At 35.2% G+C, this 16,667-nt stretch overlaps 1 protein-coding gene across 1 annotated transcript in view; it reads left to right on the forward strand.

The window, feature by feature from the left end:
• The window catches only part of KIAA2026 (KIAA2026 ortholog), a gene marked incomplete at its 5' end in the record, with an annotated part of 50,239 nt that overhangs the window by 433 nt on the left and 33,139 nt on the right, over positions 1-16,667 (forward strand). Inside the window, 2 exons of the mRNA XM_010017499.1 lie at positions 2,415-2,615; positions 9,576-11,005. Of these exons, the coding sequence (XP_010015801.1) occupies positions 2,415-2,615; positions 9,576-11,005 (1,631 nt within the window). The remainder of the gene's footprint in view (positions 1-2,414; positions 2,616-9,575; positions 11,006-16,667) is intronic.

Here is a 16,667-nt window from a genome sequence, read left to right on the forward strand (position 1 = left end):
TGCTGTTTACAGAAAGTAGGAAAGGAGGGTGTGTTTCTTTATGTAAAAAATACAGTTTGCACGGGTTAAAAAAAAAAAAACAACACAATAAAACACTCGAACTCTTAATGCGTACACAAAGAGGAATGTTTCCAGCTGCGAATTATTCAAATACAATTCAATTTGCTTTGGACATTCCAAACCCGAAAATACCAAAATATAGCAAAGGGCTCAGCATCTCCTGGCTAAGATTTTTCTGAAAGAAAGGCTTCTGAAAGAAGCCTTTTAAAGAACTGGAGACAGACGTGTTTAGACAAGATGTCAAATGCTCCTTTCTTTGTTTTGTTCTGTCAAAAGCAAGTGGCAGTAACCCAAACTTTGCATAAGCATCTGGCTCTTCAAAATTGTGATTTTTATAGTCCGAAATTTTTAATGTCTTCAAAATAAGTAGGAATAAATTCTTAAGCCAAAGTATCTGCTTTGAAATAAGAGGGGTTTTTTTGTTGTTGTGTTTTTTTTTTGTAATCATGAAATGAGAGATAATGCTAGGCATGCTTTAGTCTTAAATGGCAAAATGGAAACTATGGTATGTTTTAATATAAGCCCCCAGCAGGAACTTGTTTATCAGTCAAAGCAGCTGAAGCATGGAAAGCTGTCAAGGTGTATCAGAGGAAGTCCAGTTTAAATCGTGACTGAAATACACTCTCTCAGGAGTTTGACATAGGCTTAGTTTAGTCGTATTCAGAAAACCATGATGGCTTCTTACAATGAAAGGTCCACCAGTCTTCTGAGAGACATAGTAGTTTGCATGTAAAACCTTACAGGATTTTTGGCAAAGGGTGAAGGTGAAGAAGGAACAGTATTGGGAAATGCATAAAGCCGTGCATGTCCATCAACCTTAAACTTGCTAGTGACAAAGAGCATTAGCCACCAGCTGGTAAACAGGACCTGCTTGTGTGGTGGGAGCGCTTGAGGAGTGTGGTGCCAAACTCAATAATCCAGAGTGAATGTATTCAGTGTTGGTGTAGCAACACTGTATTTGAAACTGCTTTTGCGTAACAACAGTTCTGGTACAGTTTGGGACTAGAAAGGAAGGAGCTGAACCTAACAGAGCATGAATGTTGCTAGTTTGCTTGAGTAAAACTTGATTAAAAAATAAAAAAGTCAGAATTCCTGGCTTAAGAGAGTTGCTGCTAGGTAGTTAACCAGATGCAGCCTGAAGATTTGTGCCAAGTTTACTTCTGTATGTTGTATTGACTGTAGCATCTCAACTGTATGGAATTGATAGTCATTTTATGGAGGCCCCTGTTGAGTTAGGTGCCTACTCATTCGATTCAGTAAGACCTAAGAATGCCCAATGCCTTTTTTATTAGAAACTCCATAAGAAAATGAAGTCAATTTAGGTAGTCAATATACGTATTTACTAAATTCAGTTGTTGTCATTCTTTCACAAATACAGTCTTTGTTCAAGTAAATATTAAGAAATATTAAACAGGCAAAGAGCAATCCTGAATTTCTTTTATATTAACTCTTCAGAGATTTGTAAATACTTTTTGTCTATGTACACTAGCCTGGTAACAGTTTCTAAGAACTAGATATAAAAAGGATTATGGAATCTAGAAACCTCAAAATTCTTTTACCATTTTTGTTCAGACAGATTTGTTTAAAGTGTTTAACAGAGCTAATTGTGTTAGTAAAATGAAATTCAAGAACTAATTTTTGGAATAATCATTCATGTTTCATTAGGGCAGTATTTAGCTCAATGAGCTGCATCAAGTGAGTCAAGGTTGGTTGCATGACTCAGATATTGCAAACCATAGAAAATCACGTTAGAATGGAGGTTGCTTTTGCATGAACTTCCCCCCCCCTTCACCTCAGATGTTTTCAGACGTGTGATAGAGTGTTACTTCTTATACCAGTTTTGCTAGAGTACCTTGAAACAGTGTAAGATACATTACAAGCGGATTTATAGTGTTCTGCTTTTCATCTTTTCTAACTTTTAACAAAACTAAACTGCTGTTAAACACACAGTCCCCCTGACTCAAACCAACAAGTGCACTTTTCAGCGGCACACCCCCCCCCCCATTCAGTATTTTTAGGTGTCTTCTAAAAATGATATTTTATCTCATGCCCTGTGGAAATACTTTCTTTCCAAATTTTTACAGATTAATATAGGAAATTCAATGTCCAAATAGTATTTAGTTACTTGAAATAAAGATCCAACATTTCTAACAGATGTGAAAATATAGCTTATGTTGGCATGTTGGTTTTAATTTTTTTAGATTCCTAATGGAACTTTCGAAGTGGAATAAATGGCAGGTGAAAAGTAACTGCTTTTTTTCTGAGTAAATATGTTTGGTATTTGGTTGGTAGTGTAGGCACTGAAGTGCTGTTGATAAGGGAAATTGTAATTGTGAACTGGCTTGCTCTTCTAGGCATTTGAGAGAGAAAACTTCAATAGCTGTAACATCTAGAGGATGCTATGGGCTGGAAGATGAGAAAGGAACAGCATGCATTTCAACAAGACGTCGTTCCATGCCTCGCAATTTAGTAGGCTTGTCAACAGGCATGTTTGAGTCTGTGATGGTTCAGGTTCTAAGACAAGAGGAACACCTGAGAGCAAAAGAGGAAAAGAGGTAATAGGAAGAACTGTTTTGTTTCAGTTTTAAATAATTATGTCTTCCTAGTTCTCTGCAGGGACTCGCTCCTTAAGGCTTTTCTAGGTAAATAAATGTTGTAGTGCTCTTTGTCTTAAGTTCATGACTAGGACTTCAATACAGTACATTCACAAAGCAAGAGATTAGTTTTTGATTTACCACATTCTTGAAAGATTTCTAAAGTCATATAAACTTTAAAATAAATTGACTGCTGTTATTTTAGGATTATGAAACTGTTACCTCAGTCGTGGTGTATCATACCTCTTCTTGGACTGTTTTCTGTGCAGCAACTAGATTAAAAACTACTAGAATGCTCAATTACAATCTAATTCTATGATCTTGTCACTGCTTCCCTCACTGATAGCCAGAAGCAAATTACCTCTGCCACTGCCACTCATGTTATCTACTGGTGTGGCATTTATCCCTCAGTAGTAAACTTAGAGTATGTGTAATTAACTCTGGGATTTTGAGGTTTTCATAAATATAGGAGGTAATTAATTCTAGGCAGTATTTAATGTTCGCTGTGGTATGTTTCAGTTTGAGGAAAGCAAAGCTTGTAGGCTTGTATACTTTAACAGTAGCTTGAGGGACTGTGTCTGAACATGGAGTATGATGGTAAGACTGTATTAGTTTAATGAAGCAAAACATTATCAGCTTTTTTTCAAAGCTTGCAGTTTTGGAGAATTTTCCTGTGTAGAACCAGTTCACTGTCGCTTTGCAGGTAGTCTTCATTTTCAGCACATTTGAAGACATGCAGTTTTGGCTGAATTGAGTGTTAACCAGTTATTTTTCTGTAGAAATGAGTGAATTTTGATTCATATTACCACCTCATACTTTGCAAAATATCAAAAATCATTAGGGTTGCTGTTTCTCCGGTAAAATTCTCTTTATTTGTCTTTGGTTCTGTGTTCTGGATCTCTGAACTTCATAAGAGTTATGAAAAAGGACATTTTGATTACATTTTAGTTCACCTAGAGAGTCAATAGAACATATTACCTGATGAAATAAAAATTTTGCTTTCATATGTCTGTTTTAAGCATGTTCCTGCAAAACTGTTATAATTAACAGTTAAATGCATCTATCTAGATATACTCAAAAGTCCCAGGTCATGTGCAAAGGATACCCGAGGTGGTGGATGCTACACATTAACAGAAGACCACAACTAGCTTGTGTCTTTATGCACTGAAATTTCGAACTATAGCACTCATTAGGAAGCAATAAAAACGTGTCAGCAGGTAGCTGGTTGAATATTTCTTTGATTCTCTTGATCTCCTCAGATAATTAGGCTTCAGATACCTTCTGTTCTTATTTCCTAATGGTATTCGCCATGTTTTTGGAAGTAACTTGGACCTTTCTATACCAATTGTTTGCCAATTCACTGCAATGCAAATGTTCCAGAAGTACATTGTAGAGGTATTTTATGAAAAAATCTTGGAAACTAGGAGGCCTACTTAGTAATACATTACCAGTGAAGATCATATCATACAGCACATACACATTTTCAAAGTGTGTTAAATATGAATGCATATACTTGCAACAGTAAAATGGGATGCTGCTTTTATTCAAAAACTATTGCAGCTTTCAAAACAGTGCACAGTGCTGTCCTTCTGGTGTTTTGGCAGAGACGCAGTTTCATTACTGAATTTGGCTTTTACTCACTTTCATTTTTTGTAACAAAAATGAAGTTTGCTGAACTGAAATTGCGTTTATACCTGTTTAAATCTTGTACTAAATCTGCAAGGAAAATTAGAGTAAAAACGTGTGATTCTGAACAATTATCTTAACTTTTTCAGGCCAGGAAATGTTAATGCAGAATTCCTATTTTAATATATCCCAGTAGAATTCATGCTATAAGCTGTATTCGTAGAACTAAAGCACTACTTTAGTGGATACATATTATTTTATTGATTATAATTATTGATTGTTTTAGTTGGTCTTTCATCAGAGTTGTCAAAGAATGTGTGTCCAAATCTGTTGCTATAATATAGGCTATCCTGTGTCAGGGTATAGTTTTGAGTGACTGGGATGGTCACATCAAATGAGTCTGTAAACTGTTCAGGATTTTAAATTCTACTGTACTGAGCTTTGCCTTCTTTCTACTCTTTCACTGCTGCTGGTTTTCCCCGTAAAATTGTATGCAGTGTTGTAGTGTAACTTGCCTGTGTGTTGGCAAATCAGTTGTGTTTGGATAGGCAGCATCTGCTTTTTACACAACTTGCAGATGAGTTATCAGGCACATAAAAAAAATGCTAACTTCCTAGCCATCCAGCTGACCACTCAGCATACATATACTTTCTAGCTAGTAATTATCTTAGTTTAGACTGTGTAGCCACTTGAGTAGGAGTTACATTCTTTCAGCCCCAGATGAGTAAGGTTGCAAGTGTTAAGTGCCTTTCTACGAAACTTAGCCAGATACCTAAAGAAATTCCCTGTTGAAGTCCAAGTTAATATCTAATCCTTTGCTCTAGATAATGTAGATACTCTTGTAAGGCACTGCCATCTTATGATGAATAGAAAGAAATGCAGTAAATGAAATCTTTAAAATGGTTTGTGATTATTTTCCTCCCCAAAAAAATGCTGAAATTGATTTTACAAGCTTTTATTCAGCTGTGTATTTTGGAAGAATACTTGGTAGTGTGATTTTTATCTTCATTTCTTTAATCAGCTCAATGGAAATCCTAGTCAAAATCCTTTTGGTTTTTGTTGGTTTTTTTTGTTATGTAGGTACTTGTAGAAAGAGAATCTCTTTTTCTGTCTTGTAGTGTATCTATGCCTTGCATAATCTATTTTTTAGAGGTTTATAACCTCCCCCAACTAAATGTTTATCATGGTAGACTCAACATGTAAAAATTAGGAAGATGTCTTTGCAAAGCTGATTTCACTATTTTGCAGCTGATAGTTTCTGACAGTAGCAGCAGTACTTCCCCACCACCACAAGTCTATGTATATAAGAACATCTAATTTACTTTTCTTGCCAGTCTTGTTACAAGTTTTCCTTTCCTTCAGTTGTTCTAATTATCAGAATATTGAATATCTTATTTCAGTTATTAGTTACATTTCCATGAAATTCTACTCAGCTGCTTGATTACATGTTAATTAAGTGACATACTGACATACTAACTTCCATATTAGTTAACAACAGATAATGGTGGAATTATTATATAATTATTATATAATTGGAAGTGCTTCTCTTTTTTAGAGGCATTTATAGACCTAGAGGTAGTTTCCTACTGAAATTTTTTAAACAACCGGTGAATGCCAGGTAATTAACTGGTTGATTTCAGTGGGAATTAACTGCCTGTACAACTTTGATTTGTTGAAAATTGTGCTAGGCAGAACTATGTCTTTACCATCTCTGAAAACTTGACTTGTTTCAGACATGTTTATTGAAACATTTAAAGAATTCGATTCTGGCTGTTAGTCATTTAAATTAGCAAATTGTGGAATGAGGTATGCTTATACAGTCAGTCTAGCCTTTTACAAGGATGTGAGCATGGAATGAACTGTGTCCTATGGAAAAATGTATGTAAAAAAAGTGTGTCATAATACGATGTAAGACAGTACAGATAAAGAATCAAGGTCACATGGGCATCTCCAAATTTAATTCTTCTGACCATCAAATCTTGATAAAATTTAGAATAATGCATAATATTTCTATTTTTATGCTTGGCTTTCTAGTATATTTTTAAAAAGAAAGTTTGTAGAAACAAGTATTGTAGAATTAAAACAGTTTTCTGTACCTTATCATCAAAGTTCCAGTACCATACCGTTTACCTGGGAAAAATTACTCAATACTGTAGTGGTTCAGAAGTGGCAACTGGGAGGCGAGAGGTACCATCTAGTATTTGTCTCCTCTGCCCTCCCAGTGAAATCTCTTGTTGCAAGTGAGGAGGAGTTAGCTGGCTATATGTGTCTGCTGACTAAAGAGTGAAAATGATAAGTGAGGAGTTGTCTGTACTCTGTTCTAGGTGATATCTCTACTGGGGCATGTCTGCTGAGTTTTAAGGTCAGGTTTTATCCACTGCTGTAGACTTTATTTAGGAGTACGTTTGTCCTTTGTTAGTTTGGAAATGTCAGCTTGACCTTAAACCTTGTAATAGTTTCGTGTTATTATTGTAAACAAAATGTGTGGCTGTGAACATGTTCCTGATAAATGTAAATAAAAGTATGAACAGAGTGTTTTTTACAATTGCTGTCAGCATAAAAGCCAAATATGTTTGTCCATAGAATTTCTCAGTGTAAGGTTATTTGTCCTCCTAAATATCAGATGTTTCTCTCTCTCTCTCCCTGCCCTCCACACCTTCTCCCTTGCTGCACCTCCTCTCCCCACTTCATCCTTCTCCCTTTCACAAAACAACTCCAAAAAATACCCCAAGAAAAAGCTATGCCCTCCGCAAGATAGGCAGCTGGTAGGAAGACCTCAGTAAGGAAGATGTGAAAGTGTGCAATTACCTACATTTTCTCTTGAATGTCTGCTGAGAATGGAATGACTACAGATACTGTGATAAAATGACAGATTTTTTTAAAAAAAGGCAAACTTTTTGCAAGTGGAACCAGATATGTTTTTCTTCTAAAAAAAATTTCTAAAATAATATAATGATTGTCATTTTATGAAGCACATTTAGAATTTTACATTTATTTAAATTACTAATTGATAAGTTGAAACTGCTTGCGAAGACGATATTTTTACATCTACAACCTGTGATTTTGTTAAATGATACTGATGTGATTGTTTCTACAAATGTTCCATCTAACTGTCTATTCATATTTAAGCATATTTCCATACTACTTTAATAGTATTCACACCTTTTGGAGGCAGCAAGTTATTTGAAAATATGTTTAATAGTTAGGAGGGAGGAGGGAATGGGATTTGGGAGTGCTTTGAAATTTATTTTTACTTGGTATAGTTTCTTCCTCTGTCCCACTTGTAAGTTATGTATTTTGATTTATTTTTTTTAAGTTATATTTATTTGTAAATTAATGCAGTGTTAACACATGGAAATAGAATGAAAATCAGAATTAAAAAAATGCTTGCTTTTTCTATACAAGTAGTATTGTTGAATATACTGGTTTATTCATCTGGAATGGCAAATGAGTTTTTGTTGTAAGACCACATTCACTGAATGTTTTTAAATTAGTGCTGCAGAGTGGGAGTTTGTCTTGAGATCTCATCCATTATACAGTAAAATTAATGCCGCACTGAGAGAGTGAAGTTGAGAATTTACTGATAGGTTTGCGTTTACATTTTATGTTTTACATGAATCCACTTTTCTGCATTTGATACGTACATAAAAGCAAGGTTGCATGTATGTGGTATTAAACATTTCTGTTCAAATAATGGTAATAAGTACCTTGACATTTATTTAAATTGTGTAAGATAAAACATTCAGAGGAATCTTACCATTTTGCATACACACAGGATGCAAATTTTAAGTCTCTGTTCATGGCATATTTCTCCTGCATCCATATTAAACTGTGGGCTAAGCTAGGTTTGTCCCATTTTTTGCACTGAGATATATATAGCTGATTCTTCAAATATACATTATTAATGCTAGAAGCCACTATTAGCTTCATGTTGTCAAGAGAAAGATTTTAATATACCATTATTCTTTGGCTGAATTTGGAAAGCACTGATGCTTTGAATGGATACATGACATTTATTTGCTACTTGTATACGAAGAAATATAATTGGAGGTTAGAAATCTGGAAATGTAAATTCCAGCAACAGGTCACATTAGTGATATATGCAGGTGTTTGTTTTTAACTGTGGTCAGTGACAGAAGCTTCAGAGAAAATAATATGAGAAAATATATGAGAAGCTTTGAATGACCTCTAGAAAAAAATTCCTATAAGTACATCTGTATCCTAATCCTACCTTCTGGAATCTGGTTATGCCTTGAGGCAAAACTGTTAGTTTGCCATTGAGGCATTAAAGAAGAATCCCTCCTGTTACTGGCAAACCTTGATATTCTTGTGATTTGTGCAGATGTCCTAGTTTTCACTTTGGAACTAAATTAACATATCCTGTGTCCTACTAAGTTAGATGGTAAGCTATGCTTAATTGATTATCTGAAGTGGAAGCATTTTTTCCTCTTAAACGTGTTGCCTTTAAATTTCATGATGAATTTACAAATAAAAGTAAATAGAAGTTCCCACTCTCTCATATTACTTTTGTATGTTGCTGTCATGTTTCCTCTTGCTAGTGTTATGTGTGGAGTCCCAGATCTTTGAGAAGTTTTTACAGGCCTCTGATTACTGATAACCTCTTTCTCTGAATACCCACTATTTCTGCTCTATCCTTTTTTTAGATAGGGGGACCAGAACTGAATACAGTTTTTCAGGTGAGGGCAAACCATTTATTAATGACATTTTATTTCTGATGTTATTTTCCATCACATTCTTCATGCATTCTGATATTTGTTTCCTTTTTGACCACCACTGCAAGTCAACTAGTAACACGCCTGTGGGTGGGAGGGAAATGGCTTTTCTATGTGAATGAAGCACTTAACAGTTAGACAGTACACTTGTTAGACAGTACTGAGAAAGGGAGTTAGTTACGAGGTAGGTGACATAAGCCACAGGGCAACCATTTGAAAGCAAGACTTAACTGGAATTTCTTTTCAGGTATTTTTATATGGATATTTGTTGGAAATAGTTAATCCTGTCAAAAGTGGATTGGGGAAAGGAATACATTTTTTAAAAAAGTATATAAACCACTTTTTAAACTAGTGGTGGAAGAAGTAAAAGGCTGTAATAATTCCCCGTTTTGTTGCAGTGGTGCATTGTGTAATCCAGAGTAAGACAAACTGAATTGTACTGTTATTTATTACTTCAGGATAAGTATGTTTGTCATGCTGTGGTTCTCTTTTTTTTTTTTTTTTCTCTGTAGTTTCTTTTTTTCTCCTGAGTCCTCAATTTTCATAAACTTTCTTTTAATAGGCTGAGAGAGCAAGAAAGGAAAGAAGCAGAAGAAGCTAGTCAGAAAGAAATAGAAGAATGGGAACAGTCGCTTTTAGCTCAAGCAGCACCTACAAGGATGGAGACAATGTGGGAGATTCCAGCTATTGGTCATTTTCTTTGTTTAGCACAACAGATTTTAAATTTACCGGAAATAGTGTTCTATGAGTTGGAACGTTGTCTTCTGATGCCTCAGTGTAATGCTTTTTTATCTAAAATAATGACTTCTTTGTTAAGTCCTCCTCATCGCAGATCTACGTTACATCGCAGGCCTACGCTTTCTTACAGGACTTGGGAAGCAGCACTCAGACAGAAAGTACGACACTGGTATACTGTTGTAGGGCAGACTGACAATCCTAATAGTTCTGCAGAAAAACTTGGATTGTGTCCCCAGTTTTTCAAAGTCCTTGGAGAAGTTAATCCTTTGGAATCCAAACCATTTCATGAGCTACCATTCTACCAGAAAGTGTGGCTGCTAAAAGGTCTCTGTGATTTTGTGTATGAAACACAAAAGGATGTTCAGGATGCAGTGCTAGGTCAGCCTATACATGAATGCAGAGAAGTAATTCTTGGTTACGACTACTTGGAGAATGCATATGTTCATTTTCCACAGTTCTGTGGTGCAGATGTTCGGATTTACAAACAAAAGCCTTTTCAGGCTCCTGAATTCCCATCTCCTCCCATTAAAGTTAGAAAAGTGTCACGTATTAAATTGGAAAAAGTAAAACATGAATATGTAAGGAAAAGCAATGGGGAGGTCAGTTCTGGTGGCAGAGAAGAGCTGCTACATTATTCCAAGGCAGAAGCAGAGAAGAGTATGGATTCTGTTTTTAGCTGTCCAGAAAAAAAACCACATTTAGATAGCGTTAGAGTCACTACAGAGGAGATTAACTGTGAAATCAAGCCCTCAAGATTCTGCGACATCAAAAAAACTGGTTGCTTTAAAGAGAACTTGGGGAGTTTGAGTAGTTCAGGAGAGATTGTTGGTACAGGTGGTCACCTTAGTTCAGGAGAAATAAAGGCTGTGGAGAATGGCCAGATTTTTTCTGAAATGGCTAGAGTAAAACCTGAGATCAGTCCATTCAAGGAGAACACATTGAAAGCTTGCCAAATGCATGTCAATGGCACTCATAATGACAACCAAGACATAAATTACCACGAATCTGCTAAAGAAACAATGCTAGAGAATTCACTGCAAAATAATGAGAAACTAAATAAGTTGCGGGCAAAAAAGAAGAAGAAGAAAAAAAAGAAGTTGAAGGATATTCTAAATGAAAATCTACAGAGGAAACTTGATGACTTGCAAAGAAAGCGTGAGATTCATCTTCATCCGTTCAAATCTTACAAAACTGAGATCCAGAACAAGTTGTTTATAATAAAAAAGAAAGCAAAACACAAGAAGCACAAATCTGGTAAGTTGGCATTTTTACCTGTAGTAAGTTTAGGAGGATACTGATTTTCTTAGTAGGTTAGGCTGTGTTTTATTTTGTGAAACAGGATAACCTTATTGGATTAAATTTTTCTGATAGTGTGAAAGTTTCCCATTGCAATAACACAAGCACATAAAATAGACTCATCAGCTGATTAAACCATGATTCATTTGCAGAATGTATCTTTGGAGAACATAACTCATTGGAAGAGTTTGTTACAAAAGTATTTAGGAAAATTAATCTGACTGGTTAGCATCAGAGAGTGTAGCTTGAAGTTGTTTCGTGCTGTCTTACAGCAATTGTGGAAATATTTCTCCCTTTTCTGAAAGTGTTAGTTTATATAAATTACAAAGAAACACAGAGTAATTACATGACATCATGAATCTGAAATCATTCCTACTGGAACTGTGCAGTCTTAGATCACCAAATAGTACTGCTTTGCCTGCAGGCCTGATCAAATTTCTGCTTAGTCCAACAATTGAAGTACAGAATTTATGCAAATGGCATATTAATTACACATGTGGGCAGCATCTAGTTAAATGTTTCAGGTAGGTGGTGCGTGATCCACATTTCAGTTAGCTCACTGAAAAATTTTCAAATATTTTTAAAAGAGTGAAGTTAGAAGTCCTTAAGTCAGTTCCAATTGTCAGGTAGTATTTTAATGTCATATGAAGAACCATAAAGCCTGGTCTGCTATCCTCTTGATTCATGGGCTAAGCTATCTGTGCTAGATTTTAGCAGACTGCTTTAAACATTAGGTTTTTCGAAGCAACAGGCTTATTTTCACAACAGTGTAGATTGACAGGTAAATACTGGATTTCAGTTAAAAGCAGAGAGGCAAAACCAAACATGTCTGTAACAAAATGTCTTCTAAAGGGTAAGGGAATTCAGAAATCTGATGCCAATGTGTTTTACCTAGAAATTGAATGGAAATTTAAAGCTAAGAAGTAACATTTAGATCGGAGATACTTGTGCAGAATACCCAAAGAACTGTCTTGCCGTATAAATCAAAAATTCCTCCCTCCAAAAAATTTCAATGCCCACATCTAAACAAATTTAAAGAGTTACAGTTGAAGTTCGTAGATGTAGTATTCAGCAAAAGTAATATATTTTATGTTCACTTTTGTGACTTTTAGCTGTCCAAATGTGTCACTGTTTCCATTCTTAAAACCAAAAAACCACAAAATGAATAATAACCTAAATTTAAAATAAGGGCTCTCTAATTTATAGAACTATTAGGGGAAAAAAAAATGGGCATCAAGTCCCCTTTTTTTTTTTTTTTTTTTTTGAGGAAGTAGTTAAAGTTGGCCTTAGTCTTCATTGTAATCCTCTATTTCGACACATGCCTAAAAATATACTTCCTATAAATGAAGCAATGCTCATAGAACAGCATGTGTCATTTTTTAATAGTTTTTTGTTTTGAACCACTGTTCTCAAAGCAGGCAGTATTTGAAAGTAGCCTTTGAAGTTAATAGAGATAGTATTCACTGTGTTAACAGCTTTTCTTACATGTGTCTTAAAAAAACCCAGAAATTAAAAAAAAGTTGTCTGTTTGCCTCCATCTTGATATACTTAATAGCATGTTAGGAGATTTTTATAGCTAAAACCTGTGTTTTGGTTTTAAAGATGAAGAAACAAATTTTTAAGTGCTCTTAGAAGAACTGTAAATGCTGGCAATGTGAGTTTAAACTTTTTTCTTACAGAAATGCATCATGAACACCTATCACAGAATGATTGTATTTAGGATAAAAATATATCCTACTGTCTCAGTGAAAATTCTCATATTTTTAATTTCTAATTTTTAGTTTGTAACAGTAAAGAATTTTTGGTCTTGACTAGGTCGCTGACCTAATCCTGCAGAGTTAGTGGAAACTGTAGTGCTTACTTGTAATATACTTGATCGCCATACCTAAATATGGGCAATTTTCTGGTTTGACATTCCTGTCTTTTAATTGACACAGTGGAAATTAAGCTCATTAATAAAACTTAATCAAGAAAGAAACTTCCTTCAGTCAGTTTCTCTTTTGTATCTTGCAGATGGTGCATTGATACTGAAGTGAAAACAGAAATCTCTGGCTTTTTATTATCTCAGTTTGCATATATTGATATGTATATCTATTATGGGATCTCCATTTCTTGCAATAAGTGTGCTTTGTTCTCTGAAGTGCTAAAAAAAGTTTGGATTTTGTAGTATCTTAATACTAAGGCTCATGTAGTGCTGATCTGATAAAGCGTAATAATAGAGATTATTTATCCAATTCTTGTCATTTGTGATTTATGCTGAGCTTTATTAAAACATAATTTAGGAACCAAATATGTTTCAAAAGCATTTTATGTTTCATACCACTAAAAATATGAGAATTAAACCAGTAGTTATTTCATTTTTTATTTGTATTTTTTACATGACTGAATAGTAAATTCAACAGTAGAATGCCAGGAGCCTCTATTTTTTCTGGTTCCATATTGTGTCGTAAGAAGCTTAACATTACCAGACGTACTTTAATATAGAAAATAATTAGTGTGTGGTTTTGTTAGGAGTATATATCTATAGCTCTAGACTAGTAACAGATGCCATTAATCATCTCAACTTGGTTTTAATTATTCATATTTTCATCAGAGAACACTGCAGATACAGCATTACTCCCTTTCAGTTGGTTTTAGACAGGAATGAGATGTGTCAGTGCAAGTGGAAATTAAGAAAAGAGTAACAGTTTTCTGTCAGCTGTTCTGTTGGTGCTTGCACAGTTTTGCAAACCCGTCTGCACATGGAGATACCATGTGTGTCTGTTCTGTGAGAAATTATGGAAGTTCCTATGATTCTCCACTTTTACTTCTCTTGTGTCTCTAACTACTTGATCTGGTGGATCGAATAGTCTGTGCTAGTCATGCTCAAATGGTGTGTTTTCCATTCAGATGGAGGGCATAAAACATTCCTTTTCGTCTGCAGGTGGCAGACATTGTCCTGGGCATGATACAAAGGGTCCTGTTTCTTTTGGTACTCTCTTGTCCTTTATCTCTTAATATGTTGAGGCATTTCCCTTCTTACTCTGACTACTGTTTCACTGCAAACTTAGACATTATTGGAGAAAATTTTCTGAAGACATTGCAGTATTACAGGAAAGAGATTTTTTTCCTATGCTTGTTAAGTCTGTTAGTCCTGTAGCTGTTAGGCTGAAATGGACAGGATTGGATTGAATTCATACCAATACAGTATTATTTTGCAATGTTTCATAATGTTTAAGGCTAAGTAATATTTCTCAAAGCTCTTCTGGAATTTTATCTTCTGCTAAAAGATACCCTTATAATGCAGAACAGAGAAAGAGATTTGGTAAAACTTGTTCTGAATTCCCAGAAACATTTGATTTAAATCTGGTCATAGCCATAATGACTCTTTAAAATGTTCTTTAAAAATACAGGAGGTAGAAGAGAGAATTAGGAATGTAAAACTGAGTACCTTTCCTGGTTTTTTTTAACAAATTTGGCTGTTGGTTCTTTAAGGCAGCTGAATGTAACTTCGAGTCACAGTTCATGTTTCTGTTGAGATGATTTGCACATTTCTGATTACTGTAGCAGAGGTACCCAAAAGATACTGTTCATGGATATAGATTGATTGTGTAAGGTTTTTTTAGCTGAAAACTTCCCATAACTACTTTTAGCAAAACTGACTGGAGAATACAGCCACATCAATGAGCATTTCTTACAAGTTATGAAAAGGAATATGCAATCACTGTATTCAGTCTGTGACTTTGAAACAAGGTCATGGTTATTATGTGGCAGCATACTGTGCCAGTTATTGACAGAGTACTGAGTATAATGAAAAGACAGAATCAGAGTAATTCTATAAACAGCTTGCATGCTACACATTCATTTTAAGTGTTAGATAAATCAGGCTATAAATACTTGAATTAGATTGTGACAGTGGTGAGGGGCTTGTTGGATCTGGACTAAGACAGCTATGCTGAAGTAAATTATGGAGTACAACAAAGACTGCAGTCCAAGGTATGGTCAAAAGTGTGAGAATTCTGTGGTTGCATGCTTGAAACAGGGATTGGATGAAATTCAGATCATCCGTAAGGCTGAAAAAATAGGACTGTTTCAAACAGCCAGAGGCTGCTTCAAATAACTCTGATGTCGTGAAGCAGAGGTTGAAGTAAGTGTAAGTTAAATCTCATTCCAATTGGTGTAGAAAACACTAATATAGCACACACCTTTAGAAGAACCTTGGTGTAAATTCTGTACCCTATACTTCTGCTCTGACAGATTCATAGCAGTTCACCTGCTCAAATTCTGTTTCACGATATATTTTACACATTTGGTGTGTGAAATCAAGAGTTGCTTGAATGTGAAGAAACGAACTTAATAGCCTAGCAGTAGTTTTGTAGTGTCTGATGTACTATGCTTGGGAGCTTAATCTTCTCTTTTGTCTTCCAAGTTGCAGAAACTTCACTGTAGTGTTGCCTAGCCTCTAGGCGTGGAACAAACAGCCTGGTAGCCATGTTGAAAACATTAAATAAGGTATTCTACCAAGCTGTAACAATGTACTTAATGCATTAAGCTGCAATGTCAGTATCTTCGGAAACATTTATCAACAAGGTTTTATTGGATTTACTTATATTGTTCTGTAAATTAGCTTTACTAATGCACTTGTTCAGATCTGCTTTGCTGTTTCAACTACATGAAAGCATATTCTGTGGCAGTGTGGAACCTTCAAAAGTCGCTACTAATGCTTCATTTTCCAGTTTATTGCACGCTACATTTTCTAAAAGAGGAACTGTTAGGAGCAGGAGGGAAGATTAGCAGAATACAGAAAACACGACATGCTCGGTAGTTGCCAGATCTTCACAGAGCGTGAAATGTGTCTTACAAATTTGTGAACTGGAAGCTATAGGGCCAGCTTTTCAATTTGAGAACGTCTGAGTGGAGTTGCTGCTACAATGTAATGAGAAAATAGGAATTCTTGCAGTTGGAGGGGGCTAACTTAACTTTATTTTATCATGGCACATATTACTGATATAGTGTTTGATGTCAGAAACATCTGTTTCCCCAGCTAGTGAATGGGGCTCTACTGCATATGCACTAAAAATTACATTATTATTTAGAATTATTATTAAAATTAATTTTTATTAAAAATTGCTCTCTGTTTTCACTTTGTAATTTAGAGCATGAATTGACGTTACTTCTGTTCTTCAAGGAGGAGCCACAAGGACTCAAATATCATAGTTCATAATAAAGTTTTACTAGGTCTAAAAATGTTCCTGTTTTCAAGTCAAAATTGTTTAAGTTATGATAACTTACAAATGGGTTGTATTGTCCTTGCTGAGGTAATTTAGAAATGCCAAGAGCGTTTCTGTGGCTTAGTGCTTTATTTGCCTACATTTCTATGCGTCTAAAATAGGACTAGAAGAGATCAGAAATATCATTTATTTATTCCTTTGTCTTCACCCTTAGATGGCAAGACCAGCTTGAGGTGGCTTCTGTTTTAGTTGCGTCTGGTCTCCCTAGTGCATTTTTGGATGCTCATAACTAGTGTTGGGCCCTAGTTTTTATGTTACCTTGTTAAGCCTGCACATCTATTCAGTGATCCCATCTGTGGAATTTGTTTTGGCTTGAAAGGAAAGCCTAGGGCAGCCCGACATCTTCTGGA

The sequence above is a fragment of the Nestor notabilis genome, unplaced genomic scaffold (genome assembly GCF_000696875.1).
Source record: "Nestor notabilis isolate BGI_N333 unplaced genomic scaffold, ASM69687v1 scaffold30966, whole genome shotgun sequence".
NCBI classification, from domain to species: domain Eukaryota; kingdom Metazoa; phylum Chordata; class Aves; order Psittaciformes; family Psittacidae; genus Nestor; species Nestor notabilis.